Source organism: Macrosteles quadrilineatus, unplaced genomic scaffold (genome assembly GCF_028750875.1).
Source record: "Macrosteles quadrilineatus isolate MER2022 unplaced genomic scaffold, UCM_ALF_1.0 Scaffold_9__3_contigs__length_116548681, whole genome shotgun sequence".
In the NCBI taxonomy this organism is placed as follows: Eukaryota; Metazoa; Arthropoda; class Insecta; order Hemiptera; family Cicadellidae; genus Macrosteles; species Macrosteles quadrilineatus.
Window position 1 is genome coordinate 42,929,132 of NW_026542602.1, and position 22,644 is coordinate 42,951,775.

A 22,644-nucleotide genomic window follows, 5' to 3' on the forward strand; every position below is an offset into this window, starting at 1 on the left:
GAGATGCTAGCCTAGTGGTTAGCGTCTCAGACTTTGGTGTGATTTCCGGCATATCCACTAAACAAATGGACCGCTTTCCCTAAAGCCGCCACTGAGTCAGACATTGCCTTTTCCATTTGGACTTAGCGATACTTGCAAACATTAAGACCAGGGCATAAGAACACTTTTTAAAATAACATTTAATATAAGGAACAAACACTTACACAGTCGTAACAAGTATAATACTCAGAAGTAAGACTTGAAGAACCATATGAACGCGAGAACCCAGAGGGCTGGCCTTCTCTCTGGAAGCATGGCGATGTCCAGTGAGAAGGGAGTCCCAAGCTGGTACAGCTGATCTTGCTCACTGCGTAATGTTTCTCGTAGCGTCTCGTTTGTGGTAAATATTGCCATTTGGTTTTCCAGATCTCTCTTCACAGATCTTGCTCCTAAAAAATTTTAGATAGTAAAGAGGTGAAATATACACAGTGTTTTTATAAAACACAACCCTAATTATTTAAAGTAAAGAGTGTTTCTGTATAGAGACAAAAACAGCTCATAAGCTGGCAATCCTGCATCATTTGCTTCATTACCAATCAGCTGATTTGCGTTGTTACATTGTTGTCTGTATGGTTTAGCGTTGCTGTAAATTCATTCACAAGACTCAACATGGGTTTCTTTCAAACACAGCCCATGCATTTAATGCACATTAATGAAATAAAAAGAACTCCATTATTCATCTTTACACTTTTTATAGCCCCTAGTTGATTTTTTAGGTACTGAAAACTTAATTGCGAACCTTTCTTGACATAAATTATGAATATTTATAAGCATGCACTGTGGATGCCATACTCCCTGGTGTGGATTAACGTCCGCACTAGTGAGTACTACGACTATCTGCAATTTTATGCTGATAATTAGACCAATTTGTTAATACCAAGGCAAGAATGTGGTTCGGATTCCACTCTAAACTGTAGGTCCCTTAGTTGCCATTAGCTGTTTGGGCTATTAATTAACAGCTGTGTCTAAGGAATATGTCGGCCTTAGTCACTAACAAGACTACAAGATCGGCCACTCATCCTACACTCAACCTTCACTCATATTTGGGTTAAAATACGCACATAGTGGCGTCCCCATCTTACATAATTGATAATTGATAATTGGTAAACTAAAATTATTTTTAAGGTTACCTTTTAGAAATTATTAGTCTTAAACGAGGCATATTTCTTTTTATAGGTAGTGTAAGACATAGTATTATGTTATACTTTGTGCTTGCAATGATTAATAAATATTTAGTTATTGATACATTGACTATTTATTTATTACTCTGTGAACAGTGGATGTTTAGGTACTTAACTTTTCCTTTTTGCAACTGAAATAAACTTTAAGTAGTTTGGTGAACCTTCCTAATGCACGTGTACTCTCAAGCACGAGCACATTGGGAACTGCCTAGATGTATTCAAATCTTGTAACTTTTAATATTTGTATTTGTATTTAATATAAGTTGATCAGAGGGTAAAAATAAGAGTGAGATACTTCCCTCATAATATTGGGGACGTAAGGTGGTCTAGTAGTAGGTGAAATTAAATATTCTTTTTATTTTTACAAATGATCGACAATGTTATGAAACAGGTAAAACTATAATTATAGCTTATTGGGCTATTATAGTTAATGAATAAAATAATTAATAGACAACTAAACAAAGGAGACATACAATATTTATGTTTAAATATCACACTAAATAATCTTAACTAGTTGCTCTGCCCGTGCTACGCTACGAGGTGAGAATGCAGAAAAGAATAATTTGCTTTTACTATAAGATACTATAATCTATAAGTATAAAAGAGGATGTTTGTATATATATATATATATATTTGGCAGTGATAAACTCAGACACCGCTGAACCAATTGCCACGAAACTTGGTACATACGTGTAGAATTTCATGGAATAGGTTTATACACCATCAATTTCGTGATCCGTCCAATCGGTTCCGCCCCAGTGGCTCTGGAGTTTCCCATGCACACTATGAGAAATGGAATTAATGAATCTTAACAGCTGTTTCAATTAAACAAGTTGGTTCTGTTCTATGATGTTCAATAGCATTTAAGTTACAAGGATTACCAACAGGGTGCAGCACTATTATTTCTTTTCCATTTATGACAACAGCTAATTTGCAACCAAAAGGTGAGTGAGCATAGCGAACGAACTTCAACCTGGAGGCAAGTTAGCGTAGTGAACGAGCTGACCTGAAGGCAAGTGAGCATAGCGAACGAGCTAACCTGAAGGCAAGTGAGCGCAGCGAATGAGCTCCAACCTAAAGGTGAGTGAGCGTAGCGAACGAGCTACAACCTAAAGGTGAGTGAGCGTAGCGAACAAACTTCAACCAGGACGTGATTGAGCCATGCGAACGAGATTATCTTGAAAATTAAGAAGTTAAACGGGGCAAAGCCCGCGGGTTACAGCTTACAGGGTTGGTACTGATTTTGGAAAATGAAATTCCCTGACTTTTCCAGGTTTTCCAGACTGATATTATACTTTTTCCAGGTATACCGTAAGACGATATCGAATAGTCAGAATCAAGAATTATTAGAAAAAATGTAGGCCTAAATAGTTTACTCATAAAACCAATAAGAAAAGAATTAAACATCAGGAATCTGGAAAAGTAAGAGTACCAACTAACTTAACCTCACACTTTATGTTCTACTTGGCCTTGACTTGACACTGGCAGATAGACGATACGGTGTTTCTGATACTGACATATATCGATATTTTGCTTGCGATATCATCGGTTTATATTGGAAGAAACATGTGATATTGGAAAAATAACTACCATGCTTGTACCGGAGACAAAAAGTAGTACCAAACTAAACTATTAAATGTTTCAACTAACAGGATAAATATTTTTTTATAAACTCCTACAAGTGCAGTTTTTTTTTAGTTTATTAAAGGTTGAATCAGTATTGGTATAAATTCAATGAGGAATTGTATTCAGTATCGTATTGAAATTGAAACGATGAATGTAGGCCTATCCTTCCGCGCATTACGGTACTAACTAGCTCGGTGCGTTCAATTAAAGCCAGTAATCAGAGGGTGATGATAGAATGTATGTCGATGTTCGATGTTTTTTATATCGATGTTTTTGTCAAACTTTGATGTTTTTGACCAAGTATTGAGACATAGATGCAAAATGTAGCATATCTGTAAAAAATGTAGTCTTTCAAGAGAAATTCCAGATTTTTTCCAAAATTCCCTGACTTTTCCAGGTTTTCCAGGTTTTCCCTGACCGTACCAACCCTGTAAAGATTCTGAAAAAGTTGTTAGCTGTCGTCTCTCGAGCCTTTATTAGAGATAGCTTTAGGGATCACAGGACTTCAGTGCTCGAGGTCCCAAGTTCAAATCCTGCCAATCACCACAGGATTTTATCTAACTGATAGCAGCAACCTGTTGGGTCCAGTTAGAACTAAAGTGTAAAACAGTTCTGGGGTAGAGCGTAGCGTCCTGGGCAATGAAGGTGGGACAAAATATTTAAACAAGAAAACATTTACAGATAAACTAAACAGCTGGACTTACCAAAGTTGGAAGACCCAATGAGGGTGCAGTGAGGAGTGTCTTCCCCGGGTGGCGTGATCCACAACCCCTTGGCGTGGTAGGTCCAGCCCGGTCGCTGGTACTCGGACAGAGACACACGATGAGTCTGTCCCGAGGAGTGTGCGCCGCGCAGGAACAGCTTGGCAAACTGAGTGTACGCCCCGGGGATGCCTCCCGCTAGCCCAGCCGCTGAGAGGAACCCATTTGCCTATGAGACAAACAACACATTTTTTTCTTACCACATTCTGCAGGCTAGATTCTAGCTCGAAATCTCTTTACATATCACTTCAGGCTAGGCTCAGAGGGTGGCGGTAATATCACTTAGATGAAATTCATTGGTGATGTGCGGGATTTGAACCTGGGACTTTAAGATACCAGGCTCGCACTCCTACACAGACAACATAAGACTGTTAGTAATTGATTGTATATTTGACTATTGATAGTCCAAAGCTTGCGGAACTAGAAGAATGTTTGTTTACCCAATGAGTTGGATTAGAATAGAATAAAACAGTGAAATTAGCTTAACTCTAACTTCTGTGGCAAAACAGTTTTTGTTTATACAATCAATGCCAAAATAATGTTAGCTGTTGAAATATAATTTTGAATGATTTGCATGTTTTTTGACAGTTCTTGTCATTAATTTAGAACATCAACACACAAAGTATTTTGAGCTGGCTAAGAATGCAAGGTCAATGTAGAATGGTGTGAGATGACATGTATCTATGTTACTACGTTATGTACCAGGCGTATATTTAGGCAGGATAATTTATTAAAGCCCAATGATCGGGAACAGCTGGAGGATCATCTCTCCCGATCATGGCCAAATCAAGAAAATCTTCTTCGGTCACAACGATATCCAAGACATCTTCTGCGATCATGGCAGAATTGTAGACATCCATTGTGAGCACGATGAAATCGAGATCATCTTTCCTGTTCATGGCAATACCATGGAAATCTTACACGGTCACGGTGAAATTGTGAAAATCTTCCCCAATCACGGCAAAATCAAACCTATGCTGTGGTCAGACTGAAATTGAGAACATCTTCAAGGTCATGGTGGTATTGTGGACATTTTCCGCAGTCCCGGCAAAATCAAGAACATGTTGGAGCAGTTCATTCTATAGTGTGATTAATAGTAGTAAATAACAGTTCAACAAAGAATATCACTTACTGTCGGATGAGCCATCAGGAGATGGTAACAGGCTTTGCTCTTATTCAGGATTGTATTGATGTAGTCATCAGTCAGGTTGAAATATCCTGTAGCCAGGTTGACTTTGGCACCTTCCTCCACAGCCTGTAGAAGCTGTCTAGTCACAGTGCTATCCTGAGTCACAGACAGGGGTGGCAGTCCTAGCAGTGGAAACACCCACGTGTCCGCTGCCTCATCTGTAATGTTGACCTCATTCATACACTACTTTTAAGAACAGTTTGTCAATCTAACAGAATTTATCATTGACAGGGTGGCCACAAAACTACTGGAAAATAATTCATACCGGGTTTTCTCGGTCAGCAAAATGTTGTTTCCTGGTTGCCAAGTGTACCTTTTTCCTAGGGGTCTGCAAATCCTGGATGTTTTCAGGTTGGGCCAAGCAAACAGTTGGTTCAAGGAATCCTTTCGGGAAAATAATTATTGGACCACGCTCGGGTGGAGGAAGATGAGTGGACCCTATATTTTTGTCAACAAAAAGCATTTGCCAAGTGGCTCCATTGAAAATTTAAAATTTAACGGGAAATCTTCTGTGGGAGACAATGTTGTCACCGTGACTGCAGAAGATGATCACGAGTTATTTGTAACCTCGGAATGTGTTCATGATTTGGACATGACAAAGCAACTTTCATGACAAAGCAACAAAACATGACTTTCTTCTGATTACCAAGCAAGCACTAACTACTCAGCTACCTACCATGTTGATTTGTAAGTTTTCCAGCTGCTGCTTTGTCTATAGTTTGCAGGTAATAACCCCACACAGTGTCCCTTGCCTCCGACTCATAAACCTCCAGAGGCGACTGAAACAGCAAATATCAATAAAATAGTACAATATAATAAAACTAGCTAATAGAAAGTATGATTAACAAAGTAGCTCAGTGAAAGCATCTTGCACTGATAACTAGACACATCAGGTTCAATACCGCATCCATCCAACCGGGACTATGGATCACACCAAGTTATTTAAACACAAACCGCTACTTGCCTGGTATGGATGTAGTTGAGGGTTTCGTGGCGTCAGCGTGTTTTGTTCGTCTAACGTCAAAGAAACTGCACTAAGCCGCTCAACCAAGCCGAAGTAGAAGTCTGCGAGTGGCCGACACTCGGAAATAACAATGTATCTGTCTTGACGGTTGGTGAAGTAATCATGACTGAGATTGGCTCTGGAAACAACAGTTTGGTTAGTTTGCAATGTCTAAACAGTTGAGCGAATCTCAACCCAAAGGCTGATAAATCCGATGCAAGATTAACATAACGAAATTTCCATTTGCTTAAAAATAGCTGTATATAGCTGTATATAGACTTGTGCTGCGACCTAGGAGTAATGCTTAGAACTACTGAGCTTGGGATTTTTGTTGACAAGAGTTGTTAGTGAGTTAGAACGTTCGGTCGATGGTTGGCCTCTCCAGTAAAGATATTGGAGACGATGTTTAATCAAAAAACACTTTTAATTTGAAAACCCAAAGCTGACTCGAGATTAAGATTCAAAATGAGGGGGGTCTATGACCGAATTCCGCCGTTTAATAGGGTCTAAAACACGTTTCCGAAGCAAAATGAATCAAGTGCAATACCCATTTATCTTTTCAAGATTATCCTGTGTACTCTTATATGAGCAATGTTTGCTTGTATGCTTGCTTGCACAAAGATCTCAAAAACTGCTTCGACGATTTCCTTCAAATGTTGTAAATAGTTAATTTCTGGCCTAAAAACGTGCGTGATGCAGTTAAAACTGCAAAAAGAATCTAATTACGTAAAAAAAGAAATTGAAAGTCAAAACTTTTTAAGATTGGCCTTATGGGTTACTAAGTAACCACTTGAAAGTTGTAACATGTGTTCATAATAAGCCATCCACCCACAGTATACTAGCAAATTACAAAATACAGTACAAAAGGAAAAACATCAGTTGTTACTATTGAGTAAAGATTACACTGAAGATAACACGATAATATAGGTGAAAATAGTTCCAAGTTCCGATAAAATACTGATAATCTAACTCTCTCCTACCAAAACTTAATTCCTAAAGTAATCAGCTGTTTTAATTTAAACAAAATTTCAAAACAATGTTTATGCAATTATAGGTTATTGTAAACGAGCGGCCCTTCATCGACTGTAAAATAAATTAATGTCTTGAGGATTGCCAGGTTAAAATTTCCATCATAATACATTGAAATTACACTGAAACTTACATAATAAAAGGCAAAATTAGTTGTAAATAAAACGTGAGTTTCTTTTATATTGCTTTTCCAATCGAAATTAACTACACCGAGCCATGGCTTGGTCCCCAGGTACTATTTGTTTACTTTTTACTTTACACTTTACACAATTGCCATTGAAGCGCCGTCAATGAGTGGAAACCTTGTTTGTAAGCTATTGGCGACGATCATTAAGTGTCCCAGCCATATACAACACTGATTCAAGGTATTTTTTCTGGTTATCAAAACTCAAGAACAATTTTATACACAAAGAATTTCTGGTTCCTGACCTGGATGATGCCTGGTTATTTAATTTCATTTACGGTTACACTATAATATTGCACTTGCGATTAATTAAATCCGTTAGGTAAGAAAAACGTTTTTAATCTCACTTGGTTGGGATTTGCTTTCAAAACGTGATTCGAAATGGTTAAGGTATTTGTAAACAACATTTGTAAACATTTTAATGGCAGCTAGAAAAAATAATCTTGATCCGAACAGCTGTTCGTTATTTCATAGACGATTATGTGATAAAAATTGAATGAAAATTTGACAAAAATTGCACAAAACTGCATTTTTGAACGTCCGTATTTTATTTACAGAGTAGTGAGGCCATATTTTAATCACTAAAGACACTCTCGCCAATCCAGTGAATACATTAAAATGACTTGGATCTTGATAGGTACTCTCGTTTTCACGGAGAAGATTGCATAAAATGCCATCTTGAGTGTTACAGACAGACAGACATAAATAGAGATAAGACTCGTTTCTGCTTCTTTAATGTATACAACGTAAAAATAACCTAAAAATATATAATTCTGAGCAATGTACAGACAAAACTCTAAATTTTTTTATATAGATTAGTTTTTGTGACTTTAAATCAAAATTGACTCTTCTACACCAAAAACATAGACATGTCCGGACAAATCAGGATTGGGCAAAGGGAATTGTTATAACCAGTTCCACGACATAGTTAAAGTGTAAAAAAACAATGGATAAGAGGGAGGAAGAGGCTGTAAAAAATTGTAAATATTAAATATAGTGCCATTTAACATTTTTAGTGTATCTGTTTCATCAGTTTAGTGTGTGTATCAGCTTAATCTGTAAGTAAAGTATCCTTGAATTGAATTGTGTGTTTTTTTTACATTTTTACTATAGACGTCATTGAACTAGTGAACGGTGACCGGCAATTATAGACACTATTTTTGGGGGGAAAAAAGCTTAAAACACCTGGATCCTAACTTCTGGGAACAAAAGGTAAGATTTTATATAAAAAAATTTCAGGCTTTAGAAGCACCCACTGATATTTTCACCGCATGTGTTAAAGTGTCTATTGAGTTGAAATCCTAGGGGAAAAAACTATCCTTGTGAAAAATAATATTTTCCCAGGTATTCTTGTAATTATTTTTTTTCAAATTCACATAAAACCATTGTGTATCACCTAGGATACATGCACGGGTAGGAACATCATGTTTAAAGACCCATAAAGTGTTTGCGGAGATACATAATAAGTCAAATTATAAATTTGTTTGAGTGTACACGTGTTTCCTAGACTTGACACAAGTGTTAAGTTGAGTGATTAAGTGTTGTAGCTGACGTTGAAACACGCGTCAAATGTTGAATTAAAATACATAGTCAAACCATTTTCTAAAATTTTTTGTAAAGATGATGCCAATTATTCTTTAACATAATTTAAAATTGACAATGGCTACCAATGAAACTACTACTGCGCTTAATACAATGCTACTGAAATTGCTATCATGCTTAATGGCGTTGCCATGACACTTTTACTCAAAAGGTTCTTCTGGTTTCACAAGGCTACCAATAACTGAAAATATGTTTAAAAAAATTATATTATATTTTTACAACTATCTTGAACAATATTAGGTGTTAACCTAATCAGTTCAGTTCAGTTCAGTTGGCAGTTGAATATATATTATGAGGATCAACCCTTCACTCATCATCATTTTTTAGTCATTATTGACACACAGCATTACAGAAAGACTGTAAACGGTAAGTCACAATTTATAAAAAAAATTATGTTTTAACAAAATATATTTTTTGACATACTGCAGCAAAAACAGCCGTTTTTATGCATGTGTTGCGGGTCTTAAGTAGCATTTTTACTCTCTATGGAGTAAAAATCATTTTAGTCTCTAGGGAGTAAAAATCAGCTGTTGTAAACAGTTGTAATTTTTGATTGTGGCAATCGTATTGATCAAAATTATTTATCGATTGATTTATCAGGTAAGGTCTTAGGCTATTGTTGTCAATTGCTCAACATATCGATGGTAGACTGTACTGTAACAGAATCGTAATAGACGAAATTATTGGTTCACTTACTAAACAGCTGCTTATTTGCATTAGCAGAATTGGAAACAATAGGAAGTCGTTTTGACTAGTTATCTTTACATATAAATTATTTTGTTTTGTAGCTTTGTTTGTTAATTAATTATGCAATATGACAAAAAATTTAGTTCACTACACGGGCAAAAAGTGACTTTTTAACCCTCGCTCATTTTCCGACCTCGGCTTTGCCTCGATCGTAAAACTTGACCTCGAGTCAGAAAAAAGTCACTTTAGGCCCTAGTGACAAAATATACTATTAAAAGTCCAATAATTCTAAATGTTCTCAATGTTATATTATGTTTTTCAAATGAAGGAGTTCTCCCTTAGTTTGACTTTAGTAGTCCCATGTGATTAGGATATACGAGTGGATGATTTCATCCTTAATAACTAACTGTGCTGTTTGGTATTTTTGTAATTGTTATCATATGTTGCATATTTGATGTTTGTTTTGATTCTATTGTTGTTTTGAGCTTGAAGACTTACTTTTGGGATCTTGGCTAATAAAGTATCTATGTTTAACTGTGGTGTGAGTTTTACCTTTCACTTCATGGTGTCAGGTTAAATAAACTTTTGTGGAGAAGAAAGAACTAAGAATGGCTGAAGCAGTTCGAGTAGTACAGTTAGTACAGTTCAATACCAACTTGTCACACCTGAACCTTTCAATTTCAGGGAACCTTCTGAATGGCCTAGATGGATAATAAAATTTGAAAGGTTTAGATTAGCTTCAGGATTAGACAGTAAGAGTGGGGAAAATCAAGTTAATATGCTTTTATACTGTCTAGGAGATGAAGGAGAAGACCTTCTAACATCTTTCGGATTAAAAGATGAAGAATTACAGAGTTATGACACTGTCAAGGGTAGATTTGAGTCTTACTTAGGTTTCAAAATCAATATTGTATATGAGAGAGCTAAATTTCTAAAAAGACGTCAGTCTGAGGGGGAACCTGTTGATTCTTTTATAAATAGTTTACACAAACTGGCAGAGCGATGTAAACTTGGGGAATTAAAAGATGAACTAATTAGAGATTTGATAGTAACTGGGGTAAATGATGATAAACTTTCTCAAAATTTACAGTTGGATGAAAAATTAACCTTAAGTACAGCAATTTTGAAAGCAAGACAAGCAGAGAGTTTAAAACAACAACAAAAAGTAGTGAGGGAATCACCAGAAATTGAGTTTGTCAATAAGAGGATTAATCAATCCACTAAACATCGGTTGAGGGACAGTTCTTGCAATAAAAGTCAAGATCAAAGCTTTTCAAAGAAAGGTAAATGTAACAAATGTGGATTTGTTGGGCATCACAATAGCAATGGTTGTCCTGCCAATGAAAATGACAGACCTAAAAGAAGTGTAAAACCACCTCTTAGATACAGTGATTCAGATTTTTATAAATAAATTTTAAAAAAAGAGAAAAGAGAAGATGTGCTGTTTGGTATTTTTATAATTGTTATCATGTGTTGCATATTTGATGTTTGTTTTGATTGTATTGTTGTTTTGAGCTTGAAGACTTTTGGGATCTTGGCTGATAAAGTATCTATGTTTAACTGTGGTGTGAGTTTTACCTTTCACTTCAATAACAGTTACTATACAAAAATAACGTAAAAGGTCATGTTAGCCCGAAGATAAGTCACAACTTCAGCCGGTTTATAAAAAAACTCAAAAGTATGTCGGAAGAAGCTGGGCTAGTACCAGTACTGAATAAATATTGCACGTTATTTTAACAGCATAATTTGTAATTTATGGAATATAATTAGTGAGAAGAATATTTATAAGATAAGGGATCCATAAACACAAACATAGTTTAAATACAACTAAAATTAACCCAGGAAACAAAATTTTTGTGTACAAATGGCTTGTAGCAGATGGAATATCTTAAATGTGGTTCATCAAAATTATTCCAGAGATGTAGAAAACAAAGGTAATTACTTAAACTTTTGTTCTGTCAAGCAGTAACATAACCAAATTCTTTCAAACAAACTTGCAAATACTTGGCTCTTATTACTTTGAACACTGGCCAAAACACAAGCCAAACTGTGCAAGGGAAATTGCACTTGTAAGTTGGCAATAGTTATTGAAAACAAAGTTGAAAACAAAACAAGTAATAAAGTAGAAGTATTTCTGAACCCAGTAGGAACTTACTAAATTAAGATACCCAACGTTCCCAGTTCATTTGTGCAATCCAAAGTGGGACTTTTCAATTTTCGAACCTTAAACTACCAGCTTTATCTAGGCTAATGTACATTTTTTGATTGGTCATTCCTTGGTGTTAAAATGATCCAAGTTTCCCTGAATACGTATGATTGTGTCTTTGGGGGAAAAAGTAAATTGAATTGAATTAGAAAATATCAATAAAATGTATTGAAGGCCTAGTTAGGTGCAAATTTTAATCCAAATATGAGGTAGTATGGGTGTACAATGGAGTGAGATGATCTGTGTAGCTTTTTACTGACTAAAATCAGCTGGTTCATTAGCCAGGATCATATTTAAAGCCCAATGATCAGGGACAGCTGGGTCAAGTTTCAAACCATCAAAAAGTAACTGACTGACTGCACCAGAATGTGTATAGTAAAATTAATTCGTATGACTTGAGCCAATAAAATTATATTTTTTTTTAGTACAGTTACAATGCATAAATTAACAGAAACATATATTTTAAAGTTTTCTTTTATGTTTGTTAGTTGTAAGCAAAAATATTAAGATAAAAAAAATTATTTCTTACTGAATTCAATTAATTTAATAAGCCTATTGCACCTTTTTCAATAGTAAATGACAAACAAATTAAGAGATAACATACGTCACAAAAATGTGTTATTTGACATCAAGTATACCAAACAAATTGTCAGTGCTAAGCTAAAATTTAATATCTAATGGTGATACATTTTACAGTTTACCACATGTTACTGACGTTTTCAATGATTAATTCATCACAGGCAATTAAGATAGCTTAATGTAAATTTGATAACAACTCCCAATCTCATTTAAAATATTCTGTACAAAATGAAATTATTTGGAAACAATAAAAAACATTTACATTCAGTCATTTTGCCTGGAAAACTTTTGTTCCTTCCTAACGCAATAATCTGTTAATTCGAGAAAATAGGTATTTTTTAAATGTATACATAGGCTGTTATTAGTTTTTTAGGCAAGATCATAAGCTGATTTTTAAATGACAATTGACATTTTAAAATTTATTTTGTAATTTTTCTAACCAAACAGTTAGTATCCCCTGAAAATATTTGGGCCTTAGAGATTGACAAAAAACAAAGAAATAAAAAACAAAGTTTTGGATTCTTGAAGAGTTTTTCTTCTAGGATGGATGCAATGGTACAGTATTATGTTTGTTCAATTAAATGAAATCTAAATATATAAAAGGCAAAGCCCTCACTGACTCACTCACTCACTCACTCATCACTAATTCTCCCACTTCCCATTTACCTAGGAGGCTGAAATTCGGTACACCGATTCTTTGGGCATTAAATAGGAATACTAAGTAGTTTTTATTCTGATCGGGCTTTCGGGCTCCACCCCAGTGGCTCTGGAGTTTCCCATGTTAACCTTATGAGTACTCATATTTAAATGGAATTAATGAATCTTATCAGCTGTTTCAATTAAACAAGTTGGTTCTGTTCTATGATGTTCAATAGCATTAAAGTTACAAGGATTACCAACAGGGTGCAGCACTATTATTTTTTTAAATTTATGACTACAGCCAATTTGCAACCATAAGGTGAGTGAGCGTAGCGAACGAACTTAAACCTGGAAGCGAGTTAGCGTAGCGAACGAGCTCCAACATAAAGGTGAGTGAGCGTAGCGAACGAACTTCAACCAGGATGTGATTGAGCCATGTGAACAGGCTCACTTGTGAAGTTAAACGGGGCAAAGCCCGCGGGTACAGCTAGTCTATATATAAAGCCAAAAGTACCCATGAGCTTTTGAGAAAACTACAAGTCACACCCCCATAAACCATACTTAAAATGTTCGTCATGACGAGAAACCTTGCGCAAAATTATCCATTATGTCATAAATTGCCCTTTAAGGTCGTAATTCCTTTCTAAAGGGAACTTTTCATATACCTAATGTTAAAAATACCTCAGCTGTACTTATTTGTTTGTTATTCTTTCAATTTATTACCTTATTAAAATCACGTGTGATTATTTGTTTCTTTTACTGTATTTTGTTTGTTTCAGGTTAACTTAACCAATCAATAGTTTTATTAACCCTCCGAGTGTTATTTGTCGCTGCAGCGACTCACAAACACTGTTTACGGCGAAGACTCTATGACTGACAAAATCGGATTGAACTGGATCGAGTTAGGTATCGTTTTATTTTACAGATTCAGAGCTTTCTCCGGAGGTCTGTCTCTAAGCGCTATTCATTTTAGTTCCAAAAATATTGTAGCAGACAGCTGCCGTGCGTATTTGTAAACAGCTTGGTTATCCTCGGACCGATGACTGATGTGTTTTATTACGTTTATCATTGTTTTAGTGTTAAAAATCAAAAGTAGTGATATACGTGGTGCATTATAAGAAGATTTAAGTGATTTTGAAGGGCTGGTTGATGATCCTGAAGAAGTAGGTAGTGATATTGATGTAAATTATCAGCCAGATTCCTAGCTATGGTTAGGCTATGCATTCTTATCTAAACGCTATGTACTGAAATCCGTTTTTTGCCCATAACTTATTTATTTGCAAATCTACTTCCTTATATTATTATATATTTGTAATCCTCATAAAATTTAGAACAAAGTGGCTATTTTCAAATATTCATAGGCCTATAATTTATACAATTTCATTAAGCGCAAACTTATTTTTTTTTTGAAAATTTTCCAAAATATTTCTTTTTTACCTAAAAATTTTTGTTGAAACAAATGTTCCTTATGTTCTATGTATAATATTGAAGCCCATGATTTTCCAAACAAAATGGTATATAGAACAGTATAATTAACATTGTTTTCAAGCTTCTCAGATCCGTTTTAATAAAACCTTGCAAATGAGCAAAAAATAGGCAGACATTAAGGCCAAAACAAGGGACACTCGGAGGGTTAATACTTATGATGTCAAACGGGGCGAAGCCCGTGGGTAACAGCTAGTTAGTCTTAAGTATTTAAGTGGAGGCATTTCTCCAGTACAAGGAAAATTGTTCTTGCCCGAACAATGTATACTTTTTATTGGTACCTAGAGCTTTGGAAAACTGTAATCATCACTACATGTTCACATTGGTAGCCTATATTATGATGAATTTCATTGTGTAAACTATTCACAAATCACAAAAATATCAAACCACCAACATCTCAAAAACTAACACACAAGACAATTCAAATGTCAAACAATCATTTTAAACCAAGTAACCAATACTAACCAATCCGAGATATTAGAGTTTAGGTACATAAAAATTAAATACGATTTAACCTCAATTACCTGCCACTCTTAACCATCAAATCTCTGTGATCCGTTACCTCAAGAATGAGCATTTTACTATTTGTATTGCGGAGCTTAACCTCCAATTTTTCCAATAATATACAATGTATATTTTAGCATTTACAGTAAATGATAATTATTATTTTGTAATTCACATGTACTATTCCTTTCAAAAGCATTGCAACTTTTCAAACTGTAGTCTAAAAGTAGTTTCTGCTAGTCTGCTAGTGTCTTCTATTCAGTTAACCGTCTCCGTGGTTAAGAGGTTTTACTCTACGTTTAAAAGACACTCACCCACTGATGATGATGTCGTTGTCGAACAAATAAAGTTTCATGTGTTGTAGTCCAACAAGCTCGTTGTATCGTGGGGGGAGGATGTAGCGCAATAAGCCGCGCAACTTAGGTGTGTGGAACAGCGAAACCTATTTTGAACATGTTGAATACAGGTTTAAGTGAATTAACTTACAAAAACATTTTTATAGTGATGATTTTTATGCATGTTTGAAAAAAAAATAGATACTTGCTAATGAGTATGCTCAAGATTTCTGTAGTTCTAGATTACCTACTGAAAATGTTGGATTATTAGTGCTGTTTTAAAACAGCCGTTGTTGAAAATAGAGCGTGGTGAAAATATCTATGAAATCAAAAGAAAAGCTACTAGGCAATTTTCCACTTTTTTACCAATAGTGGAGAACACCTGTCATTATCCGATGCCTTCCAAACTCTGGGTTATTTTGAGTACGTAAATAAACAAAACAAAAACCCCTAGCCCATAGCAGCGTTTTACTAACAACGTTGTTCCTTACCTTGGTTTAAAATTCATTAACTGAGGCTGTTACTCCCAACTATTCTATTTGTCAGTTATTTGACACAGGATGTACATCGGGTATGTATTTTAAGATTAATGTGAATGTGAGATGAGTCTAGAGTGGAGTTAGATGATCTGTGTTGCTTTGATACTGAATATCAGCTGCTTCTATAGCTACCATTTGTTAAAAGCCAACTGATCAGGGAGAGCCGGGTCCCAGTTTTGAAACATCAAATAGCTACTGAGATTCAGAATTGAGCTAGCCACATTCTGGGAAAAAATTCACATACTTTATTTGAAAGCAAACCCTGTTTTTTCCAGTATCCAAGTGTACGCTACTTTTTACCATGGATCTGCAAGTCTCGGATATTTTTGGGTCGAGTCAAGACAACAGTTTGCCCACTGTAGATGTTTTGATTTGTGATTGCAGATGATGCACACGGTCTCCCCATGACCGCAGAAAAAGTTAAATATTTTACCGTGAATGTAGATGTTTTCATTTTGGTACCTGCGGAGGTCGTTCAAGATTTTGTTACGACAGCAGACTAAAATCTGGTTTTCCCAAAACTCCCAAAATTTCTGGTCTATGATCACTTTGTATAAGGTATATTGTGTTATTTACAGCTGGATCAAACAAAAGCTAAGTGATGTAATGGTATTAAAATGGCCCTCTTCCTTTTAAATAATTAAACTCAACAAACCTGGCAGTGTGGGTGTGAGCGTAGCAACGGCAACAACATCGTCCGAGAGTTTGTCGCTCCTCTGGAACTTCTCATCGCGTCCAGTAGAATGTTGACGTTGAGTTCCTTACCCCTCTCCTTTAGTCTGACGTCAAGAGTATTCACCTACGCAGGCTAAAGCTTCAATGCTACTGTCTGTTTTTAAAGATTTAGAGACTTATGAGTTTAAGTTTAAGCAACTAGATGTTTTTTCTTATTTGAGATCAAATGCTTCTTTCTCACAATCCTCAGGTAACAAATAAATCATTTATAAATTTCATTTTATTTTTTATGGATTAAAAAATAATTTTAAAATATTGAGCAGAGTTTAGTGGCACAAAAAGTACTGTAATATTTTGGAAATTTTTTGGCTCTGTGGCATAATTTGTTAACTGACTTGTCTGTTAGGCTTAACTTATATGAATATATAGTCTAACATATATCGTAACTTAGTATATCGATATAAGTTAGACAATATATGTTGTTTAAGTGTAACATAATATATCGTACTGACGTTTTCCAGTAATGTAACCCTGCATTTCATGGAAATAAAAATTCTTGATTCTAACTCAAATATGTACGTATATTTCAACCAAGAGCATCAAATAGTCAAAATGTAATTATTGATAGGCTAATTAAAAATTAGAATAGGATAAATTTCCTTTTTTAACTTATAATTGCCATCTTAGCGGTTAAATTAACATGTCCAACACAATTCCTTAGCAAACATATAGGCCTATACTATTTTAAACAACACAGTCTTACCAACTGCTCTTCCATAGGTCCTGTGCCAAGGTAAAGGGACGTAAGGGCCACCCTTGTCTTGGCATTGCGGCATCGGTCCAACAGTGTTGTATAGAAATCTTCCGGCTTGAATAATACTGAAACCTTAAATAATACAAACACATCTAAGTTAGAAATTATTTTATAAGTGACAAAATTACTTAATGATTTGAATTATGGGTATCTCTGGTGAAAAAAATCAACAAACAGGACAAACAGGGAGCTCCTTAGTCTTCGTCTTTACTAAAAATACGGATCTAATGGCACATGTCATCTTATCAAATCAATGTTAAATTTGACTTAAGTGTAACCTTGTTTAACTCAGCTACCAATAAAAGTTTGCCTGGTTAATAATAAATTGTTTTGGGACTAAATATTAATTAGGGTACAATATACCAGTAGGCCTAATGTAACGAATGACTTAACTGATACAATATGTTGGCTAAGTTAAGTTAAATAGGCATGTGACGAACATAAACAGGTGGTAACTGTTAAAAATATGAATAGGTAGCTTTGAACATTGGGCATAAACTTCTTAAGTATAAAAGGATGAAAGATCAATCAAGTGATAGTTGATTCATTAGGTCATGGACATAATCAGCAACATGGTTTATCTGGCTGGGGTGCTGGGCCTAAGATGGCTTGTGTTTCTTCATAAAAGATCAAAGGAAAATGACTAGAGGTTAGGGATGGCCGATTGTCGATTGTACAATTGATAGTATCGATTGTTTAATTGATTGTATGCCGGCGGCACGACGCCGTGGTTGGGCAGGGGGACGAATACTAGAAAAGACTCGGTATGGATTAAAAAAAATAAGCAAATTACGTTTATGGCCCGAAAGTAAACAAAACCATATGTTAATTAATGCTATGGGTTTTGTTTGTAACCTTCGGGCCAAAAACGTCATATGTTTATGTTTATGATCCATACCGGTATTTTTCTAGTATTCTTGGGCGAGGGTGTTGGTGTTCCTGTTGGGAAGGTCTCATTCCCTAACCTAACATAGTTGCGTTGTTCTTTCTGTAGTCGTTAACTATCCACCCAGTACCCCAGTACCTAACCTACACTGTGATATTATTTGTGCCGGTACTTTCCTGTTAAAGGGAACATTAATTATTATCGATGATTTATTTTCGATATATCGATATTTTTGTTTTACTTCACGATTGGTATTCCTTCTGTTTTAATATCTTCAAACGCATTTAAATTACAAATTAAGAACTAACCTTGTCTAGGCACCTATGGATTAGGACATGAAACTATTCTAAACTAACCTAATATAACTAACCAAACTTGCTGTATAGGCTAAGTTACCGTTTCAAAATTCCATTTTATAACAGAAGAGAAAAGGCATACGGGGAATAGGCTATCACACAGATTTTTGAAATGTTACAGCAAGTTTGGTTGGTTAGGTTAGTTTAGAACAGTTTCATTTCAATATAGGCTAATATTTTTTTTTATTGTTTGTTGATACTGAACAATATTTATTTACTGTATCCTATATCGTACTTGTCAGCTGATATCTTTCAATTTGTTACTATCAATATATCGGATGGAAAACAAAACTATCGATATATCGAAAATAAATCATCGATATTAATGAATGTTCCCTTTAACAGGAAAGTACCTTTGTGCCTTAGTGCTAGATATTAATTAGGTAATATGTAAAGTATTATTTTTAGGAATAGTGAGAGAATTATTAGTGTTAGCTAATTTATTAGCTAGACAAAATGAGTAAGAAGACTAAAAAAGTGGTTCTTTTCTTACACAAAGCGACAAAGCATTTGTCATTTTTATTTCTATAATGCTGATTTTTAAAACATTAATAACCTACACGAAAATGTTTTTACCATAGGGCTAACTTAACACGTTCGCTGCTACAGACGTTCCAGAACGTTAGCCGGGCCACGGCGCCAGAAGCTAGGAATGTCACCATTCATTGTTGTTTAACGTTGCTATGGATAAGCCAGCTCGCCACAAGCATCCTATATTTCTTTGCAGCTGGTGGGGACGTACTTTTCTGACAATAAAAAATATAGTTTCCCAAAATCACCACCAGGGTCGTTTGGAACAGGGCTTTGTTTCACCTCTTTCCTGCTAGATAGCGACACTGCTTTACCGACTGTAACCTGGGTAGTGCTGCCATCTATCAGAATCACTTGGTACTATGTCCAAAGCCAGTTTTATTGCAGAACATTGCCATCCAGTATAACCACTGTTGTTTTTACTGTAATTCAGTGTATTGGCGACAATGTCACGCAGCGGCCGAGCGTAAGTTCAGCTCCTAGGGCGGTCCCGGCATCTAGCGGTCAGCAGCGAACGTGTTAATACATATTTATAAACAATGTTATTACTAAGCATTTGTTTCATTCATGCAATTTCCTTAATTTAAGTTTGATTTTAAAGTAGTACCATTGAGTTTAAGTTAGACATATAGGTACACGTGAGTATACTATACTCAATGGTAGTACAGTACTTAAAATGGCGATTATCTATCGATACTATCGATTGTTATGCTCAATACTATCGGGACAATCGATTGTAAGGGACTATCGACAGTCGGCCACCCCAACTAAGTTTAGAGGTTACTGAATCCAAAATTATATATCTCACCTGATCCCCTTTCAGGGAGAATCCCACAGCAACACTGTGAAGCCAGCTTAAATAAGGAGGCAAGCTTAAGATATTGTTTGGTCTGGATTGAGCTTCTAATGATTTTTCCAGAGCAGTCACTATCTGTCTCATTGTTAATCGTTACAATATTTATTACATTTGATAATAAAGTAATAAAATTAATCAGTCTATTTTATTGTGTTATCTGACTGCTACGTAAACATAACCTCTTCATGCAGTCGAAAGACTTATTCCAGAAGGCAAACTAAAATCAACAGAATTTAAAGTAAAAATTTAAAATTAAATTATTTGTTCTCTACACTTTTGTAGAGTACAATTCGATCGTCTGCGTTTGCTTCAGGTACAGATTGTTCCATGACACTGTCACTGTCTTCGCAGTCACTTTGATTGCTTTGATCTTCAAATAATAAAAATATTCAAAATTGAACTTAATAATGACAGGCAACACGATCACACACAGACACAGCAGACAACTAACTGAAACTGAGAGCCTGAGGAGAGAGAAGCAGAAGCAGAAGAGAACGGTGAGCACTTTTTCACCTCAAATTAGTTGACGAATATCGAAACTGGAAAGTCGATACTTTTACCGCTCGATTGGCTCGATTGTTGTAGAGTAATCGAATAGGAATCTGAGTAAATTTTATTGGTTTGACTGAGACTGACTTAAAGCACGATTACTAGAAAAATACCAGTATGGATCATAAACATCAAAAAATGACGTTTTTGGCCCGAAAATAAACATGATTTATCATTGCTTAGATGGAACTAAAAGAGACCCCTTGAGCTGAATAAAATGATACTAAATAACTAAATAAGTTACTGTTACATTCAATTCAATACTCTCTTGAGTACTATAATCATATCGACCTCCAGACAAAAAATAAGATTAATGAAGGAATCAGGAATAAAATTTCTAATAACTGTAAGCAAGGTCATAATTTTGGCAAATATTTAATTCATCAATAAGCTTTAAAATTATTAGTCTTAAGCAAGGAAAAGAGTAAATTACACTCCCTCTCAGGAAGGAGGCATTTTGCATTTTTTACAAGAGCTGGGTTGATACTAACAATAATAATACAAATTATGTAATAGAAATGGCCTCTGATGATATTCAGTTTTGATTAAAACTAATTCTGGTCCCGTGATGAACATAACCTTAGCAATAATCTTTTCAACTGTTGACATTGAATTTTATTCCCATAACTATCTACTTATGAATAGAAACAGAAGAAGAATTTGTTCGTAAGTTATTAACAAATTTATGTATTCTCTTAAAAAATTGACATTACGTCCCTAGGCGCTACAATTATGTTCTCTCCTTTCTTTAATGATCTACCATTATTAAATTCAAACTGTTAAGTTAAGTCACAACACAAGTCAAAGGCAAAGGAGAACGGGAATGTACAATGGATGGAGTGGGAGTGGACTATCGATATCGCGATGTACTAAATTCTAAAAACAGTCGAGCTGTAAAAGTATCGATTTTCCAGTTTCGATATTCGTCAACTAATTTGAGGTGAATAAGTGCTCACCGAAGAGAACACTACTCCACGGTAGATATTTCTTTCAACTCCACTGCTACCAACATAAAAGGTTTCATTGATTAAAGGCTATATGCGTTGATTATTAAACAAAAGAGAAATATTGCTGTTAATAGTCAATGCTTTAATCTGCTTGGACTATGTTCAAATAAACTGTAAAGTCTGCATTTTAAAATGTGCTTTTTCTTGATTGACAACAATACTTTAAATGGAAATTCAAACAAATTTAGGAGAAAAAATGAGATTTTCTCATTTTTTACCCCTAAAGCACAAAATTTATCAATTTTTCTCCAGACCTTTTTAAAGAGCTTAAAAATTATTGTAGTATATCAAAGTGTTTTGTATTGTGATTGGTTACGGAGAAAATTTAAAATAGCCCCGCCGCAGCAAACCTGCTGACTAAGCGAATTTCCATTTGTCGGAATTGATTTTCAATTAAATCTATTTAAATAACATTAGGTTTAACAAGTCCCTAGGTTTGCTGCTACAAGGAAACTGTTAAAAAGTGGGGTTTTTAGTAAAATATTAATAGCTTAGTACAGAATGAATAAATTTGCCAAGTTTTATCAAAATATATCCATAAACAAGCAAACTACAACGTTTTACAATATTCTCCATAAGAATAACATGGGAATTTTAAAATAACAATTTTTTGAATTTTCTCCGTAACCAATAATTGTACAAAAACACTTTGACATACTGAATTATTTTTTTAAGCTCTTTAAAAAGGTCTAGAGATAAATTGGGATATTTTGTGTTTTGAGGGTCAAAAATGAGAAACCCCATTTTTTACCCCATAAAACCCCCCGTAAAACCCCGTTCCCATGATCCGATCATGCTGGTTCGCAAACTCATTCAAGTTTATCCCGCCTTACACCTTTCAACCAAATTTCATCAAAATCGGACAAAAATTACTCACGTTATCGCGTTCACAGACGTATATATTAATATATAAAAATTTGAACGAATGGTGTTTTTGGCCTCTGGGGACATCAAAATGAAAAAAGTAAATCGGTCCCGGGCCTAGGTCTTATCATGCCACCTACGGTAATTTCCCTATAGGGAAATTCGCTAAAATTGTTAATTATTTGAAATGCCCATGTTATTTTTCGTGGGGTCCCAGTTTATCGACATCCCAAAAGATCGACACTGAAATAGTCCCACTTTGTCGACAACTCAAAATGTCGACAGTGTCGGTAATATGGGATGTCTGTAAAGTGGGATGTCGGTTATGTGGGATGTCTGTTATGTGGGACGGTTGTGTAAATTTTCCCACTTTATCGACACGCAAAATGTCGACAAGCAAAACAGATCGAAAAAGAGCGGGAGATTCAAATTGAAGGTGAACAGCTCTTGCTGAACAGATCAGTTGAGTATAATGAGAGTCGTTCTTTTTTTTAACTCCGAACGACTTATATTCACGA

At 35.1% G+C, this 22,644-nt stretch overlaps 1 protein-coding gene across 1 annotated transcript; it reads right to left on the bottom strand.

Moving 5' to 3' along the window:
• Positions 1-159: 159 nt before the first annotated feature.
• On the bottom strand, positions 160-20,061 carry LOC129004171 (CDP-diacylglycerol--glycerol-3-phosphate 3-phosphatidyltransferase, mitochondrial). The gene is made up of 9 exons (XM_054432626.1): positions 19,659-20,061; positions 17,027-17,149; positions 16,244-16,387; positions 15,029-15,156; positions 5,761-5,938; positions 5,473-5,575; positions 4,740-4,954; positions 3,551-3,776; positions 160-428 (listed from the first exon to the last, which is right to left on the bottom strand). Exons 1-9 carry the CDS (start codon positions 19,788-19,790, stop codon positions 226-228), a joined length of 1,452 nt encoding a protein of 483 aa, XP_054288601.1. The 5' UTR covers positions 19,791-20,061; the 3' UTR covers positions 160-225.
• Between the last annotated feature and the right edge of the window lie 2,583 nt (positions 20,062-22,644).

Coding starts and splice junctions, on each gene's coding strand:
- LOC129004171 (XM_054432626.1), bottom strand. CDS start 19,790: ATGAGACAGATAGTGACTGCTCTGGAAAAATCATTAGAAGCTCAATCC. Junction 17,150..19,658: donor TCTCCCTGAAAGGGGATCAG/GTGAGATATATA, acceptor GTATTATTTAAG/GTTTCAGTATTATTCAAGCC. Junction 15,157..16,243: donor GCTCACACCCACACTGCCAG/GTTTGTTGAGTT, acceptor TGTTCAAAATAG/GTTTCGCTGTTCCACACACC.